This window comes from Polypterus senegalus, chromosome 7 (genome assembly GCF_016835505.1).
Source record: "Polypterus senegalus isolate Bchr_013 chromosome 7, ASM1683550v1, whole genome shotgun sequence".
Classification (NCBI taxonomy): domain Eukaryota; kingdom Metazoa; phylum Chordata; class Cladistia; order Polypteriformes; family Polypteridae; genus Polypterus; species Polypterus senegalus.
In genome coordinates this window covers 191,910,059-191,927,658 of record NC_053160.1, presented here as the reverse complement: position 1 = coordinate 191,927,658, position 17,600 = coordinate 191,910,059, and the positions used below count along the sequence as shown (strand labels likewise).

Below are 17,600 nucleotides of genomic sequence, written 5' to 3'. Positions count from 1 at the left end.
CACACCATCACACCATCAGACTACCAGCGCCATGTCTGACTGTGCGCTCGAGTGGTTTGCTAACGGTGGAATCTCGAACTGAGCGGAGAGAGGCCTGCACTCCCTTAGATGTTCTTCTGCTAGGCCAGATTTACCACTCGTCATAGCTTCTCCTTTTCCGAGATGATGGCTCTCACGGTGGTCTGCTGGGGTCTCCGTTTTAGTGATGTTTTTAAGGGGTGGGGTGCCACTTATTGAGACCTTTTAGCCAACTCTACCTTGCTGAGACGGTGCCGTTGAAGTGCCGTTTAGATGCAGTAGGGCTGGCAGCCATCAAGCTGGGGTGTCATTTAGCCTGCTGACTGAGTGACTAAGGGGACTGTTACGTTTTCAGATGGATGATAGAGGTAGTGGTGAGTGAAATGATCATTTAAAGACCGTGGATTGTGTTTACTCGGTTGTCGAGATGAATAAGCAAACAGAGGAAATCGGGATGGGGGCAAATACTTTTTTTTCCAGGCCCTGTATTATGACAGTTATGGCTCCTGGTGCTTCTCACGTGCTAGTAAGTGTTGGCTGCACTCCTGATTTGACCCTCTGCCTCAGCATTGCAGCGAGGAAGACAATTTGGGAACCAAAGGTGGATGGGGTGCCAGCCAGTCCCTCACTCACTGGGCACAGGAGTCAAAGACAGCCCTGGTGCTGACTGCTGTGCCATCTCTGTGTGACCTGAAACCCAACACGAGCCAAGTGTGCAGTTCAGCGTTTTATTGGTCAGTCACTGTAAACAGTAAAAAGAGGTAAAGCACGAAGAGCAGCTTAGTCGAGGTGTGCGCCAGGGTGGTCTTCCATCAGCACGAGGACTCAAACGCAGATTTGTAAAATGATCCTGTGCCATTGCGTGGCTGCGGGGAACCACCTGAATGCTTGAAGCTTTAATTATCGGCAGGGGATCGGAAATAAAAAAACAAAAAACCTCGGGCGGGTGTTGAGAAGCCCTCGGTACCCTGCGCCGTTCCATTCTCCAGGTCCAGTGACGGAGGCCATCGAGCAGACGCGAGTACATCTGGAAGTCGCCACCTGTGACGTCGCGTGTCGTGTCCGGTGACGTCGTTGGCCGCAGAGTCGTCCTGTTCAGGTTCCTTCAAGTGGGGTCTCAGTTATTCTTCTCCCGCGTCTTGATGACAAAAATCACAGTGTCGTCTTCAGATGCCTTTTTTGATTTGTGACTGTAAAACAGAAAAGGCACTCATTTAATTAACGTCATGTTGTTGTCAAAAGGTATTAAACAGTGTGGTGGGCACGTGGACCACAGGCTGTGCCACTTGTTAACACCTGGCATCCCACTTTATTCCCATGATGAGATTTGGGAAACTCTGAGGTCCTCCACTGGATACGCGACCTCGTCAGCTGGCCGTGTGAATGGTGACGCGCCACAGATGACCTAAAACCTCCTACAGAGTCACTCGTGTGGTGCAAGCGCTCCTCATACGGAGAGAGTATCCGCGACCAAATTGTAAAAGTGGGATGGTGCCACACTGACCCACATTAATCATTCGGAGGGCGCAGCACACTGGGATGACCCTTGGAAAGGTCAGTTTAAAAACCAGTAGGGGGGCTCCTGAGGGCCAAGGAGGACGGGGGATTCAGATGACACCGTTGTGAGGCCCTCCATCCCTTAGTGATGGTGATGATGATCAACCCCAAATCTGGGCCCCCAATCCATGCCTCGCAGTTAACGGTCCCAACGTGGAGAGGACATTTCTGAATTCTTCATCCACCACAGTGCTGTAAAATTAAAGAAAGTAAAATGAAACATCACTGACCAGCTTCCAGCGCAGGATCTTGATCCACTCGTCCGTCTCGACGCTCGTCTTGGCACACAAATAGAAGGTCCTTTCGGGAAACACCAGGCTGAGAGCAGAAATGAGAAAGCCCGCCGTCCATTACTAACCCCGCGACACTGGCCATTCCACACTTGTACCCCTATGCCACCATCACCCTGGCTGGAGAAACGCTACACTGGCACAGCAGCCTGTTACATTAACTCTGACAAAACGCTCGTGCCATCCTGCCCTGCCCTGCCCTGCCCACAAGCTGCTGCAGCAGCACACATCGTATACGAACGCGGCCAGCGCAGGACCCGTTGTCCTCGTCACAGTAAACTTAACTGGAGGAGCAGTTCCATTGACTATTCTTTAACCCTGGAAGACATCACCAATGTGTCCTTCCTCGATGCCACAAAATCGAGCCCACCTGCTGAAAGTTAATGAAGGATAGATGGCACCACGGCCCTCAGCTAGAAATCGATTACTAAAACCTGGGACGTCTGGAAAGCAAACCTTTGATGCTGAAGTGACGCACGTGGCCAATGAGCCTCGGATCAAAAACAAAAAACGAAGGATCGGGGAGAGTTAAAAAAAAAAAAAGAAGTGGACAACGAGAAAAAGTTCAAGAACAACATCAAGAAAACGAGAACTCACTGAAGACGCAAGAATATCTAGAAATGGCGTCCCAGTCCAGTTTAGGGACACAGTGGAGAAAGGGGACCAAATTGGTTTATGGTGTAGGGTGTCCACAAGCTGTCAGACACTCCAAATCGATAATGGAGGGCACATCGATGCCCTCCTGCCTGCCCGCTGAAGCTCCACGTCATCACAGCTTTAATAACGAGATGGCATCGGACTTGGCATTTTATTTTTCAGCTTTGCTCACACGTCCAGCTGTCGACAGCCATCCTTCAGCCACATGCCCCCCTCGGCTCAAAGCTGCTGGCGGCTCTCCAGTTTCGTTTTGATCTCCTCCTGCACTGTAAAGCGCCAGGGACCCCGATCACAGCAGAAAGAGCAGCTGTGTACAGTAAGACCACCTCTGGTGGGCCGAGGCCGTGGCCACCTTAGGTGTACTGCTTGTTTTTATGGTGTTGGTTACCGGCCATGCCATGTCCTGTCCTGGTAGTGTTCCTGCCTTGCGCCCTCTGCTGGCTGGGATTGGCTCCAGCTACCACTTGACCCAACTCAAGGTGGGGTGGGTTTAGAAGATGGATGGACAGATGGAGGGGTTTAGGCGCTGACTTGACTGTGACAGGCGCTATACACAGCCTGGCCAGTGCCTCACCTGTGACGCACATGTGGTCATCGCTCTGCTGGACATTTCATTCATGAATGCTATGCCATCTACTCATCTCGTGGGTAAGCTGTTCAGATCGGCGTGGCATTTGCTACCGAGTATGACTGGCACTTTGAAGGCAGGAGGAAGTGAAGCCATAGAGGGGCTAAATATAACTGCAGCATCTCAGTCGACGGCCCCCCTGGCTCTCCCACCCAGAACACATCTGATTCCTGTGATTGGCTGGTGCTTGCTGTGACAAAATGCAGCTCTAAAAGGGATGTGAGGATGTCGAGCCACCCCCTCCAACGCCCAGGTGCCACACAGTGTACCAGGCCCACCCTCCCACATGACTGTATATAATAATAGGAGAGATATGGTGGGCCTGCTAGGGGAGGTCTTGTCTTATCACCAGAGGGGGCAGCGAATGGCTGCTTGTTTTGGTGCAGGGAGACGATTCTGGGGCATCACGAGGGCTGGCATGAAATGCAACACTGAAGTGGCCCACATCATCAAATGGTCACCCGCCACATTTTACACCACTCTGCACTCATTGACCGGCGTGTTGTTTTTATATGAAGTGACCAAATGGGACCCCCACAATGAGGAAATGGAAAAACAAACAATGACTAGGAGGGCACAAGATGGCAAGGGTGCAGCACAGCCACCCTTGACAAGCAGATGTGCCTGTGATGTCACTCAGCAGGTGGGCAGATGACACAAATTCAAATCAGTAACAAGAAACAGCAGGCTGCCAGTATTAAAACAAACCTCTTTTATATAGCGCCTTTAGGTGGGTATAAACATCCATCCCTCCTTTTGCTTAGTCAGCGAGAAACACTGGGCACAAGCGGGCACAAGTCCATCACAGAGCACAGTTGGCACCAATGGGCATCACAACAACAAGTGAGACCACCATCATGGGTGACAGACTGGGAAGAGGAACTCTGGATGGGATTTCAGACCACTTGCTCATCTGGGGGGCCGATTAACACACACGTCTGAGATAAAGAAATAGAAAACGAGCACAGAGAGAACACGCCGACTCCACACCGAGCGCTTACTGTCATGGCGGGGGTCTCTCACGAAGCCCACAGTGGCACTGGAGTCTGTGGATGTTGGTAGGAGGTCACCAGAGTGCCACCGGCAGACGCAAGACCAGCAAGTCCAAGCCCCCCCACCCCAACCCCCCAATAAGTGAAGACAATGAAGCCGAGAGGCGACTCACCAGAAGCAGTTGGTTTTGTCCTGAGAATAATCGAACTGGACGGCCGTGCATTCGGTCAAATCCAACGTGCGGATCGGCTCAGTGAACTGCAAGGACAAAGGCGTGTCACACAGGCAGGCTGGCATCTCGGTGGCACTCCAAGTGCAGTGGTCTCAGGACCAGTTAGGTTATAGAAGGGCCTTAGTGGTCAAAATGTCACACAATGTTTCCATGGCAACAGTGTATGACTCCCCACCCCCCTCACAATCCTTTTTAGGCCACCTTTTCCTTTCTCTGGGTGATTGGGAATCAGCTGCCCACCTTGTAGGGACCACCTGTCAGCCCAACTGGGATCCAGTGGAAAGCATGCTGGGATTGACCATGAGAGGTAGGACATTCTTAATGGAAGCCAATCTGGGGCCATCAGACAACAGGCACAGGAAAACAGCCCACCCCGGTGCCAGGCATTTACTGTATGTGCCCAGTCTTCACACACTCCTCAGTGGCACAGCCCCAAGACACTTGCTCAGCTCACCATCTTGTCCTTGTAGTACTTCAGCTCATTCCTGTTCAGAGTGAACCAGCGGGTCTTCCAGCTCTGCAAACGGAAAGAGCAGACATGAGAGCCGACCGAGCCTGGAGACATGCGGGCAGACATCCTGCCATACAGCAAAGGCGTACTGGGAGGGCAACTCCTCAGAACTTAATATAGAAATATGGAGAGGCGCTATAACACACATAGGCAGCCTCCCTCTGCCATCCCAGAGGGCCAAGTGTTGCGATTGGCATGAAAATATGGACGCCCAGAGGAGTCATGTGCCACCTGGCGAGTTTACCTGGCAACCCCAGGACCAGCTGAGTGTTTCGGGCTGAAGGTTTGTAAAGTGACAGGGACGTCACTAGAGGGAATGAACTGGCAACTTCCAGTCTGCCCCTGACCTATTGGGGAGCGTGCTGGGAATGTGGCGAGTCACAAAGGCCGGGCACCCCATTAAAACACAAGCAACTGCCAGGTTAGTACCACCTGAGTCCTCGCCAATTGCAACCACACTGATTGGCTGGCATGGAGACGTTTTGTAGTCTTTACATCTCTAAGAGGAGAAAAATCTACAGACTGGCACTATAAGGGGCACATCGGCATATCTGGTTACCTGGGGGCACTTTACTACTTAACAGTTTCATTCGGAAGAAATTTTAATTTCACAGTTTTTACACAATTGGGGGTCTCTTCCGTGGTATGTCACTATCGTGCCCATGGTGGCATTGCTGTTTCTCTCCATCTGGGAGCTCCTTTAAAGAGTTGTGCTGTGGACCTTAAGGGGCCAGGGTGCAATAAGGGGGCGGCACTTAATAGAAAACTGTGGTGGTGGGCCGACAGCCTCTTGCCAATCACATCTATGGGTCCGCAGTACTGGGTGGGACCATGGCCTGAAACAGGAGGTCCCCTTTTGACCCCAGCGCTTGTTGTCCTCGTGTCCAGATGCCACACCACCCTACCCTATGTGCCGCTTCTGCTCCAACGTGTTGTACACCCCAATCCCAACACTTCAGACCTGCCCAAAAGGGGCACAGCCCTCAAGGGTCAAGGCAGAAGTGAGAAGCCGAAGCTAGACCCTCACACACCTGAGCAAAGGTGAACAAGCACATGGACTCCCTGTGGCTGAAATGAGCTGGCGTCCTCATAACAAAATATCAGTGCCCGCCTCGGGATGCCAGGTGCCCCTCCTTGCAATTCCTACATATGGCAGACTCCTCATCAGCAGGGCTTCGACCCCCTTGTTAGTTTTTGAAGTTCTTCCTTCACTTGAGGAGCTCATTTCCCAATTTGTCACTTTGTCAATGTCACAGAGAGCCAGGATCGACTTTGTGCCCACCTTTTCAGGCTCCATCAGTTTTTTTTTAATCGGATTATTAGCAGGCATTGGTGTCAGAAAGAGGGTCCAACTGAAAAACCAGGCAATGAGCTCTGGGGTCTTACCTTCACGATGGCTCCTTGTTTGATGAGGTATCCTTCCTTTGTCCCCAACTATGAGACAGAAGAGAAGAGGGACATCATGAGCTCCCCAACAAGTAATGTCACGGTGGCCTAATGTGGCCCAGTGACGCAGCATAGAGACACCATGGTGCCACTGCTCGTGAAGACTGAAGACTCGGTACCTTTGTGGCCAAGACAGAGAACATCGAGACCTACCCCTACAGCAGACTGGCACATTAGCACTGGTGCCCATTTCACCCACTTTAGGGGCTCAGGGGCAGGAGGCTCATGTCACGTACCTTTACTTATCAGGATGAGGCTGTGGGTTCTGGTAATGGAAGGTGATAAATGGACCAAACTTGGCATCCACCGAGACACATGCCAGGAGAACTACTAGGCACAAGGCTGCCCTGGGTATGGACCACTCAACATAACATGACGGGGTAACAATGAACAATTCATTACATTTATATAAAGCGCTCGCCACCGTCTATGTGAAGCCCCTTCAATCACCTGGGCAGCCATTTGATGCCAGTGTGCTCACCCCACAGTAGGTATCTGCTGGAGACAATTAGGTGATTAGGGGTCCAGAATGGTAGACAGTTTAGTCAGGACATCAGAGGACATTCCATTCCTGATGACCTCACAGAATGTGGTGGCCTGAGGGGGACATCAAAATGACACAAATGACGCGACCTCAATGCATTTCAAAGGACAGGCCGCTTATTTTTTGTATTCTGTAAGTATGGTGGGTTCAGGCACGCAGCCCGAATGCCCCCCAGATGATTACAGATGAGTGGCACACATGTTAAGACCCAAAGCATTCGTCCAGTCCACCTGTGTGACAGAAGCACTTGATGGGTGGCCAGTCAGTAGTGTGGCACGAGACAAAAGCAGAGAGGTCAGTGTTTGTGTGGTCAGTGTGGTCCAGAGACAAGAACAGGAGGGCAAAGCTTAGCCCTTGGGGTCACCAAGACAGTAAGGTCACTGGGACTGGACGACAAGTCATGACTGCCCACTGTACCATTTTTAACATTTGTCAGATGACCCAAATCTTCAGTCGAGGGTCCCTTACAACGAAGCAGCAGTGCAACAAGCCAGTCTTGAGAAGCCAGCTGGTGGCGCCACACACACACACACACACACACACACACACACGCGCGCACGGTTCAAGTCACAGGGTGAAAGATGGCTGATGGCCCACTGGAGGTCCAGTGGAGTCCAAGGTTTAAGACTGAGAATGGACACCTCAAGGGCACACCAGGGCAGGGCACCATGAAAGGCCTGCCACCCTGGGCTCAGCTTACCAGCTTTAACCAGACACCCTTCACTTCCCACCTGGCGACTTACCGAGGGAGCGCTGGGAATGAGGTCATCCTCCGTGCGGCCGGTCTGCATGGCGGTGTGGACGCGGACCGACTCGTAAATGGACGGCTCCTCCACCTCTCGAGGGTACGGGTTTTTTAAAACAATGAGGGTGCCTAAAAGAAAGAGGAGGACATGTGAGACCCGCCGCAGGTCAGCATGAGGGGCACTTCTACTTGTCCAAGTGTCCACTCCTGTGTAGGACAAAGGGGAGGAACATCAATAAATACAGAATTAAAGAGATCTCCCCCTACCTGCCACTGTCGACCAGTCACTCACGTTTAGTGGGGAGGAGCTACAGTGGATAGGACGCTGGACGCCCCAGGTCTCCAGCAGGGGTCAGCACTGGGGCGGCCGATCTTTATAATATGCATTAATGAACTGGACGACTCTGCCAGTAACTGGTGGACGATGACACCAAACCAGGAGAAAACCACCTTAATAAAAGGACAAGTGTCTGTAGGGTCGCCATGTCTCGGTCATTCCAACAGACGGCGCTTCACAAACGTTAGCACTGCTGTTATGAATCCCATGGCAGAGACGTGTGCACCGAGTGGTGGTCTGCAAGTGTTAACGCCGAGGTCTGCGTCGATTACTTCAGTGGCACAGCCAGAAGTGAATTAGGTGAAGAAATGGGGGGTCACAGTGGGCCGGCCACGCTATTTACGTCCAGGCTGTGGACAGAAGCCAGTAAGAAAGCAAAATGGGACATTAGGTTATATAGCGCCTTGATGTGAGCAGCACACGCTCATCTGGAGTCCTGCAGACAGCTGGGGTCTCCATATTAGCAGCGTTCAGGAGAGCAAGTGGGACGAGTCAGGACTACGGAGAGCAACCAGTGAGGAGGAGGAGGAGGAAGAGGAACGATCAAAGGAGTCAACAGGAATGAAGTGTTTGAAACAACTGAGGGAGTCAGCAAGGTGGCTCCCAGCTGGTGTCCATCCGCTTCTCTCACCCGAGCAGGGCCCATCGCTGAAATAGCCCCCTGGACCGGGCACCAGTCCACCACAGGGTCACCACACATACATCTGAGGAGAGCAACTAGGCTGCCTCAGGGCATGAAGGAGAGCAACCCGGGAGGAAGACTGAAGAAGTCGACTGTCCTCGAGTTAAGCGATGACAACTGGACATCTGGTGACATTTGAGGTCCTCCTCACTGGAATGTCAACAGCACAATGGGTTGTAAAGGCAGCATCCGGTGAGCACACCAGGACGGACCCTGCCCACCAGCGTTAAGCGGTCATGTGGCTTGGCGTCGAGTCCGCACTTTAAGTGGCATTATGTCAACAGCAGCGGGCATGTGGTGTGTCATGTGGCGCATACCAGTAGGACACTGTGCACATGTGACAATCAAGACCCCCTAAATCTCTCACACAGAGGTGGGCAGAGTCGGTGCTGGAGGGCCGCTGTGGCTGCAGGTTTTTGTTCCAAGCCAATTGCCAAGTGCTTATTGCTCAAGTGGCCCTTCTGCCTCATTTTGGTGGTCTCGCTCGTTAAGGTTTGGAACCCCTGTTGCTTTTTTTCAGTCGGTTTTTAAAAGCTCCTTATTAGCGATAAGATACAAATGACAAAGGAAAGCAGCAGCCCTCCATTGACACCCGTGTGTGTTTATCGCGCACTATTGGGTTTAATTAAATGCCTGAAGGAAAGTGAAGGACTGAGAAGTGCTCCTCCATTTTAGGGCGACATCCTTAGAAAGGAAAACAGGAAATCCGGGATACGAGAGCAACCAAACCTGCAGCCACTGCGGCCCTCCAGGACCAGCATAAGCCCACCGCGGGTCTAACAGCATGTGTGGTGCCACCTGCTGGTGACAGAAAGACGTACAGAGGAATGACAAACGTGCCTCACCTGTTTCGCTGCCGATAAGCGGCTGGTTGGCAAAATGGCCGACAAAATCCTTGAGGGAGGAGAACTCGTTGAACCCAAACGTGTAGGCAGAGCCCGAGCGGGTGACGTGGAAGTGCTTCACCGAGTCCTTTGCTCTGCAGAAACAAACATCTTGATATAGATAGGGGGGGCTTCAGTCTTTCTGAATAGAGCCCCCTTTCCCAATGAGCCCCCCACAAGGTGATGAAGAACACAACAGGTAGAGAACGAGGGCACACCGGAGGGCTGACCTGAAGACAAGTTAAAAGCTAATCAGGGTCCTAGTAAAGCCCACGAAGGAATGGGGGTCCCAGTTAATGTGGAGGAGCCCAAGCATGCTGCTCTGTGAGCAGAGCCCCCCATACCCATGAATACGAGCAGCTGCCCACCCTGCATGAGGGTCCGACTACGCTGGCTGAACCCAGTGGTGTAAATGAGGACGCACCTCACCGACAAGGCGTAGCTGTGTGGGCCTTCATTGCTTTTTCTCAGCAGGTAACTGCCATCCTTCCCGTTGGTGAGCAGCAGGGCCTCAGTGGCGTGTCTGGTCAGGTCATGGTGGTACCAACTAGGAGAAAATAAACTGAAATTAAATGGCAGCAAGCTGGGTGGCACCTGGTGGGCAAAAGAAACTTCGGGGTTGAGAGAAGGTCCAGAGACGGGCCGATTCAGGACCACGGAGAGCCACCGAGGAGGAACGGCACCTTTCAGATGAAGACCACCAGGTGGCCCGGCTGTCACTGTGAAGAAGGCTCTTCAAAAAAAAAAAAACTTCACCCAAAACGTTAGAAACGATCTCTTCACACGGACAACCACAAACCCAGGAATATGCGACCAAGAAGTGACAAAACCCTGAGCAGATGACAAGGGACAGCCACCGTAGTCTAAAGATTCTCTCTCTGTCATTGTCATCTGGAGTACGAGGGGTGCCAGGCAGACCCCATTTACTTTTCTTGTCGTGACTGTTATGATCTGCCCAGCTCTCTACCCTCAAAATGAGCCTCAAGCTTCCCCGAGGTCTGCCATCAAGGTGAGCCGTGCCCAAACTCAAGTAGCAGGCAACAAAAAGGGGGTAACTGGGGTGCTGAAAAAGAAAAAAAAAAAATGTAAAAATTCAACCCAGTCCAAAAACATCAAACCATCCGCCTTCTAAATCCACCTCCACAGGGGCAGAGCCGCAGGGAGTTCACTGTTCCCATAAAATAAGTTTCAATCAAAAGGCAAAGAAAAGCGGAGCAAAGCCCCCATAACCTTACTGTGTAACAAAGTCAAGAGAAAGAACAAACACAACAAGTCAAAGGAGAGCCAATGAGGAGATGCCAGCACTGGGGGGGCGTGGCCATGCAGCTCTAAACCCCACCCCCAGTGCTCTCGAGGACAGCCAATGAGCAGAAGCCATTCTTGATGCCACGGCAGCCATCTTGTTGGCTGTTAAACAGCACTGGGGCGGGGCCTACAGCTGCACTGCTTGGTGGCTCCACCCCCCAAGGCTCAACGTATGCCTCTAAATGAATCTTATTAGCAAAATACAGAAACATGAAATAAACAAACACACAAAAAACAATATAAATATATAAATAAATATAAACAACAAAAATAAAAACAAACAAACAAACAACAGCCAAGCATGGAATGAGAGCCTAATGCTGCCCACCACGCAGGCATGAAGCACAAAACCAGATGCTGAGAATTCAGGTGCCCACCCGACCAACCGATGGGTCCCTTCAGCTGAACTGGTACATCAGCCTGATGGACAGACTGGATGGCACAAATTACAGCACATCGGTTTTACCAGGGTGGTCCTCTCTTCAGTGCGTCTTCTCCCAGCCACCTCCGCCCCCGCATCTTCAGTCCGTCTACTTTACCCTTCGAAGCCCACCAAAGTCAGCCATTTGCTGCCCACAAGCCTCGACTCACTTTAGCGCCTGCTCTGACACGCGACAGACGCTTTCAAAAAGGAACTTGGTCGTCACTCGCACTTCTTCATCATGGCGCTTTTTTTGGTACCCGCCAACAAGACAAAGTGCCCGATGAAAGCAGAACGGCGCCAACTTCTCTTTTTTGCTTTTTTTCTCCTGCTTTGCATTTCACAAACAGCGGAGCACTCAGCGTGAAAGGTGCTGAAGAAATAAACGAGCTGGGCAATGCCTCCTCTGCCAACCAGGGGCAGCTCCGGTTCGAGAGCCGCCAAGCGTGTTACACTAAAATGAAAGCCCCCCACTAAGCTGACCCTCGTGCCGCGTCGCTCACAGATTTCATTTCAGTTTCGGTTCAAGTGCACTGAGTGACACGTCCATTTGTCTGGACACACGTGTGACATACAGCACAAGGGGGGGCATGATGGCTTGGGGACTCATCATGTGATGGCCCCGCATAACACCGTGGGTTACTGGAGGGTGGCGGGCTTGACTGGAGTGGTGAATGGGACCAAGCAGATCAGCAGAGATCACTTCAGAATGTCACTCCACACCACACTCGGCACTCCCCAGCCCCGTTCCTGCACGTCTATGGTGGGCAGAGGGTGGCAGGACTCCCAACAGCTTCTGGAGCTTTGAGCCCAGTGGCGCCCCCTCCAGATCAGACACTCGGGTGCCCCTGCCCTGGTACTTCACCCCTCCTTTGTTTCTCAATATTTTAGTAGGATAGATGACAACTAAGTGGCGCATCTCGTGGACAATGAACTTCAGGTGGCACTCATGCTAAATTAGAATTGTGTAACCAAGTCTGTGCCCTGTGCCAACACAGTCCAGTTTGGACACTGCATTCTGCCATCTGATGCAAACTGCAATCCTGGTTTACTGAGGCTGAGGAGGGCAATTGAACTGGGAGGGCAGGGGGTCAAGCTTCTGTTAGATTTCACCATGCCAAGGGACATCACTGAACATTCACAAATCTAACGGGTGACTCTGAAGGTGACATTAGGGGTCAGTGTACTCCGTTACCAACTGCCTGGTATGCAAGCAAAAACCTGGATAGTTTGGTGGTCCCCCCCCATCCGATGACCGTGGCTCCATGTGATCCTTGGGTGCACAGTTGGATGGGTCGCCCATGTGGTGCCCACATTAAACACACATGGAGCCCCTATGGACTCTCTGTCTGGGGAAGACCTGGGGACTTTGGCATGCAGTAAACAGTTTATAGGGGCTTTTAGAGGTGGGCTGAAACAACACCCACGCGTCCACCATTTCTGTTACTGGGCTGGTGCTGACAGTGCCACATGGCAATGGGTGGAATGCCCAGCTACAGCGGGAGGCTCTCAGGTCCACTTATCACCAAGCAGGTTAGCCGCCTGTTAACCTCCATCCATAATCAGGCTGAGGAGCAAACTCAGGGTTCAGGAGCTGTGTGGCAGGAGTCAAGACCACCACGCCATGCCACACTACGTCCCTGCGACCCACCCTGGTCGAGTAAAAGGGGTGACGTCTGCTAAACAGGGTCGTGGAGGAGCTGGAGTGTACCCCAGAAAGCAAGGGGTTAAGGCCGGAACACAACCCACAGGGGGCGCCAGTTCATCGCAGGGTAAACACACTGACAACGGGGGGGGGCCATCTTAGAGTCGTCAGTCCGCCTAACCGCCATGCCTTTGAACTGTGGGAGGAAACTCACAAGGAGACGAGGAGAACATGCAGACTCCACACTGGGGGACCTGAACCCTGGTCTTCTTATTACGAGGTACCAGTGCTACCACCCCCAGTTTTGGACGTTTCAGGGTCTTCAACCCACTTTACAGCCATCTTGGAGTTTTGAGGATGTGAGCTTGGGGTCCCCTTTGGAGTTTTGAGTGCGTGGAAATACTTCTAAAAATCAGAGACAGGAATGGGTACACAATAAAAGGAGCTTGGCACAACAGACCAGGGGTTTGAGCCCCCCGTGACAAATATCAGGCTGTCGGGGTCAATCGTAACCCTGGCGGAGCCCACCGCAGTCACGTCAGAAACCTGAGGAACCTGCAAACTCCACGCAGACGTCGACAATCAGCACAACAATGACTCACTGGTCAGGCACTGCGAGGGTCCCTTTGTGTTAACTGGTTTCAAACTGGTTTGTCTGTCTGTGTGTTCAGTGCCTCTGCGTCTTTTACCTTTCGGCAAATACAAACAGCCGTGGGCTTTTACTCGCCGTGTAAAGTCTGCTTTTTATTTGTGAAGTTGTCGCGGTGCCCGAATGTGACAAACGGGAGGAGGGCAGCGCCGTGAGTGACGAGCTTCACAAACGTAAACCTGATCTACCGACTAACCGACAGCCAACTTGCCGTCTTTAACCCTTTGTTCCATTTCACCCTGCATTAATTATCGAGCTTGCATCGGCGTTTTCAAAGAAAAGGAAGTGCAGCCCAACGCTTCGCTGCATGCGTCGCCATCTGCTGCGGTTGTTTGTGAGCCGCGTTTACTCTCAAATCTGTGGACGTTTCTCCTCACTAATGCCCGTTTCCCAATGACGGGGTGCAGAACAGCGCAGTAGCCTGCCACCTTCACTCTTGGCAGTACTGGCACTTTACTGGGCCCTCTGCCTGATAAAGAAGCCGTTCATCCCATTTAAGACGGACTCTCTGGGCACCAGACAGACATCTTCGGTGTTATATGACATCAGGTGAACACAATCTGACAGCAAGAGCCCAGAAAACCAGGCATCGCTCCGAGGTGCCACTCTGGCCCTTCATTCTTGAAGGGTGTTGTTGCGACAGACGTGTCTCGCTGACGAAATGCGCCGAGAGTTGGAGCTTTTTAACTAAGAACCTCTGGCGGGTTGGCTTCACTCTCTGAACACGTCGTGCTGTGCGTGTGGCGGTCGAGTCGGGAAGTCCGTGTGTCGCAAGCCATTTTGCAATGAGCCCGGCTGACCGGAGAAGAATTAAGCTCACCAAAAAGGCCCACAACTGCAGACTTTCCTTCCCTTCCAGTCTGCCAGAGGCGGAGCGGACTTTCCAGTTTGACGACTCGGTTACACCTGATGATCTGCCTGACTCTTTACGGAGAAAGCCACTGGGCTGCCATTACAGAATTTTAGTCATGCTGGTTAGGTGAAGTGGCGCCTGGACGGACTCCAATGAAATGGGCTGCTGAGGGTCAGGCTTTTCTATCCATCCATCCATCCAACCCGCTATATCCCAACTAAAGGGTCACGGGGTTCTGCTGGAGCCAATCCCAGCCAACACAGGGCGCAAGGAAACAAATCCCGGGCAGGGCGCCAGCCCACCGCAGGGCACACACATAACACACACTAGGGACAACAACTTTTATTATTTTATTACAGCGACACTCCTTACTAAATCTGCCCAATTGTGCCGCACACCATCCGTTAGGGATACTCAATAATTCAATGATATCTCAATTAGCGCATGCTGTCCTCCGAGCACGTGACAATAAGGACATTGCAGAAAGCTGTGCACTCGATCTGCGACATTACAAGACGACATACGGAGGGCATACGACGTGCCAATGCCCAGGCATGCAGCACATCACAATCAAAGTAAAGATGGCAGGAGGAGAAACAATTTGGGGCTTAAACGTGAGGGTCCTGACGGGGGGTTTGGGGTGGATTATGTTTTTTTTTATGCCCACCATACCCCCCAAGAGAGCTCCTCGATCGCGTTGTAAACTGCCCACCAAGCCTAACCTTTCTAAGACCGTGCACGCTGCCTGAACTGACGACACAAAGGGGGTTTCAAGCCAGGAGGTTGAAGGACGTCTCCTTTCGTGATATTCGTCTGCTGAACATTGAAAACACCGCATTCAAAGATAACCCGATACCGGCCACGCGCAGTGACCACCGAGGAGGTCTGGCCATTCAAACATTCTCTCTATTCGCTCGTCTGTTTCGTCCGGGAACGCGACTGGACGGGACGCCCGGCTATGGCGAGACGCGCTCACGTGCATTCACAGCCGCCTGCTAAGCTCTCGATGTACAAACGGTTTCCGTAGGAAGCGAACTCCGGTTTCGTGTGCAGCGACGAGGCCAGACATGAAACCCCTGCGCCATCTCTAAAAGCAGACGAGGCCCCGGAGTTTCATCCATCCATTATCCAACCCGCTATATCCTAACTACAGGGTCATCTTCCGTTAATTCATCTTTTGAATGCGCTTTCTCCGTTATTCGATCCCATGTCGGGTAACGGAAGCTGCAATTACAGCCACGCCAGATGGAGAAGCTCGCAGACACTGCCAGCCATTCGTCCACCTCCAGGAGAGGGTCGCGGGGCAGCTGGAGAAGACCCCGGTAAGGCAGGACCAATTCCTGGTCGGGCCGCCTGTCCACCAGCGTGAACGCACGCGCACACACACGCTTTCGCATTCCCTATTGTTTCAGAAGTCCTGTGGGTAAGCAGCCCCCTGTCTGGTCAGGATGCCAGTCTTTGCAAGTCGCTTTACTCTTACGGATCTCCCTTAGACTTGGAGCGCCAGCGCAGATTTTGCAAAATTAACCAAAAAAAAAAAAACAAAAACCGTGTGACATTTTGAGGCACACTTGTGCGGGTGTCACCGCATATTAGACTGTCGCAGTGAATAGTGGCAATCGAGTCCACGTCAGGGATCCTTCTGGCCCATTAATTCGGCGATTGCACGTTTTATCCTTTGAAGAAGTTAAAGTCGGGGTGCCGACGGAGCGCGCAGGTCCTCGCGTTCACGCCTCTTACCTTAAAGACTCCAAGCCGTCCTCCAGCTCGTCCTCGGTGCAGTCGCTGCGGACGGAGTCGCCCATTTCCTTGGAATTTTTGCCTCAAATCGAAACCAACAACAAGTGAAAAGGCAAGTCCCGACCGAGAGGGTCTCAGGTAGGCGCGCGCCCCGCAACCAGAAGCGCAGCGTTCTGTGAAATGAGGAAGTTTGGCGCCCCGCCTCTCGAGAGAACGCGGCGCGCGTGGCCTCATGGGAGATGGAGTTTTGCGTTCGCTCGCAGGCTTTCACGTTTCAGTTTCATCGCCGCGTCCGTTCATTCAATTCCCAAACTCGCTTACCCTGGTCAGTGTCTTAAGGGGGGAGAGCCGCGCCCACGGACACGGTACGGGGGTACAGTTTCTGCTTTCCAGTTGATGTGTTCCACTTTCCGGCGTGGCGGTGCCCATCCATGCAGCTTTGGGCACAAGGCAGGAAATAACCACACTAGGCCAGTCAGGCGTGTCTTTGGAGTGTGGAGGGAGAAACAACATGGAACGAGGAGCTCGATGAGCTGCTGAGTGGCGTCTGACGTAACTTGGAAACTTGATTTCCCAAATTCCTTCAAAGGGTGAGAAGAGCAGAGCTCATCTAATCGAGTTCAAATACAAAATTTGACTTGAATAGGAGATGTGCATTGCAAAAAGCCTCCATTTTAATATAGCGCCTTTCAAAATGAAGATGCCAACTCGTTAGAAGTCAATGAACATGATGTCCAGGGACTGAAAGACGCAAAGAGCATTAAAATGCAGAAGAAACGAGTGAGAAAGAGGAGTGTGATGGCGATGGCGTGTACCGGGGTCTCCAACTCCGATCCTGGAGGGCCGCACTGGCAGCAGGTTTTTCTTCCTGCCGCTTTCTTCATTCTCTGCTGTCCACTGACTTCTTTTCTCCTCCATTTTAATTGCTGCTGTGTTTTTTAAGACAAACCTCTTTGAATTGCCTCGCTTTCCCTAAAATGTCAGCCAAACAAGACTGAGATGTGATGTTAGTGAGCCAACAGGTGACCAGTAGGTTGGGGTCTCAAACTCCTTTCATTCCAAGCAGTTTCTTAATCAGAAGTGGCTCTTGCTGTTAAATAAAACCCGTTATTTCAGTGCGTGGTTTGTGGCTGCTCTTGTTCTGCCACAGCAGGTGTTTCCAAAGCTAAGACCACCATCAAAAGAATTTGTGGACCTGAGCAGATTGACGTTACCGAGACCTCCACTTCTATTTATTGTAGGATGGACGTCCGTCGGCTCATTTTGTATCTCATTTATCGTTTGATATGTTAATAAGAAATGGAGGGGTCTCGGTCTTAAACAGCACACCGTCCATTTATTAACACTCAGGCAGGGGGTGAAAGCCTCGTGAGGAAGACGTCAGCTTCTTCGTGAAATGCCTTGTGATGGCACTTGCTGTGAAAAGAACGACATCCAGGGAAACTCGCCTTGGCCTTTGCTGT

General features: G+C 51.9%; 1 protein-coding gene across 2 annotated transcripts; it reads right to left on the bottom strand.

Annotated features, from left to right (window-relative positions):
* Window positions 1-732: 732 nt before the first annotated feature.
* Window positions 733-16,328, bottom strand: dapp1 (dual adaptor of phosphotyrosine and 3-phosphoinositides). 2 transcript variants are annotated; one of them, XM_039759813.1, is made up of 9 exons: window positions 16,138-16,328; window positions 9,949-10,071; window positions 9,486-9,619; window positions 7,620-7,750; window positions 6,273-6,320; window positions 4,830-4,892; window positions 4,316-4,401; window positions 1,806-1,893; window positions 733-1,208 (listed from the first exon to the last, which is right to left on the bottom strand). In XM_039759813.1, the coding sequence occupies exons 1-9, from the start codon at window positions 16,200-16,202 to the stop codon at window positions 1,185-1,187; spliced, it is 762 nt and encodes a 253-aa protein (XP_039615747.1). In that variant the 5' UTR covers window positions 16,203-16,328; the 3' UTR covers window positions 733-1,184. The 2 variants fall into 2 exon arrangements, with proteins under 2 accessions (XP_039615747.1, XP_039615748.1); XM_039759814.1 differs by lacking the exon at window positions 16,138-16,328 and adding an exon at window positions 11,296-11,736.
* Between the last annotated feature and the right edge of the window lie 1,272 nt (window positions 16,329-17,600).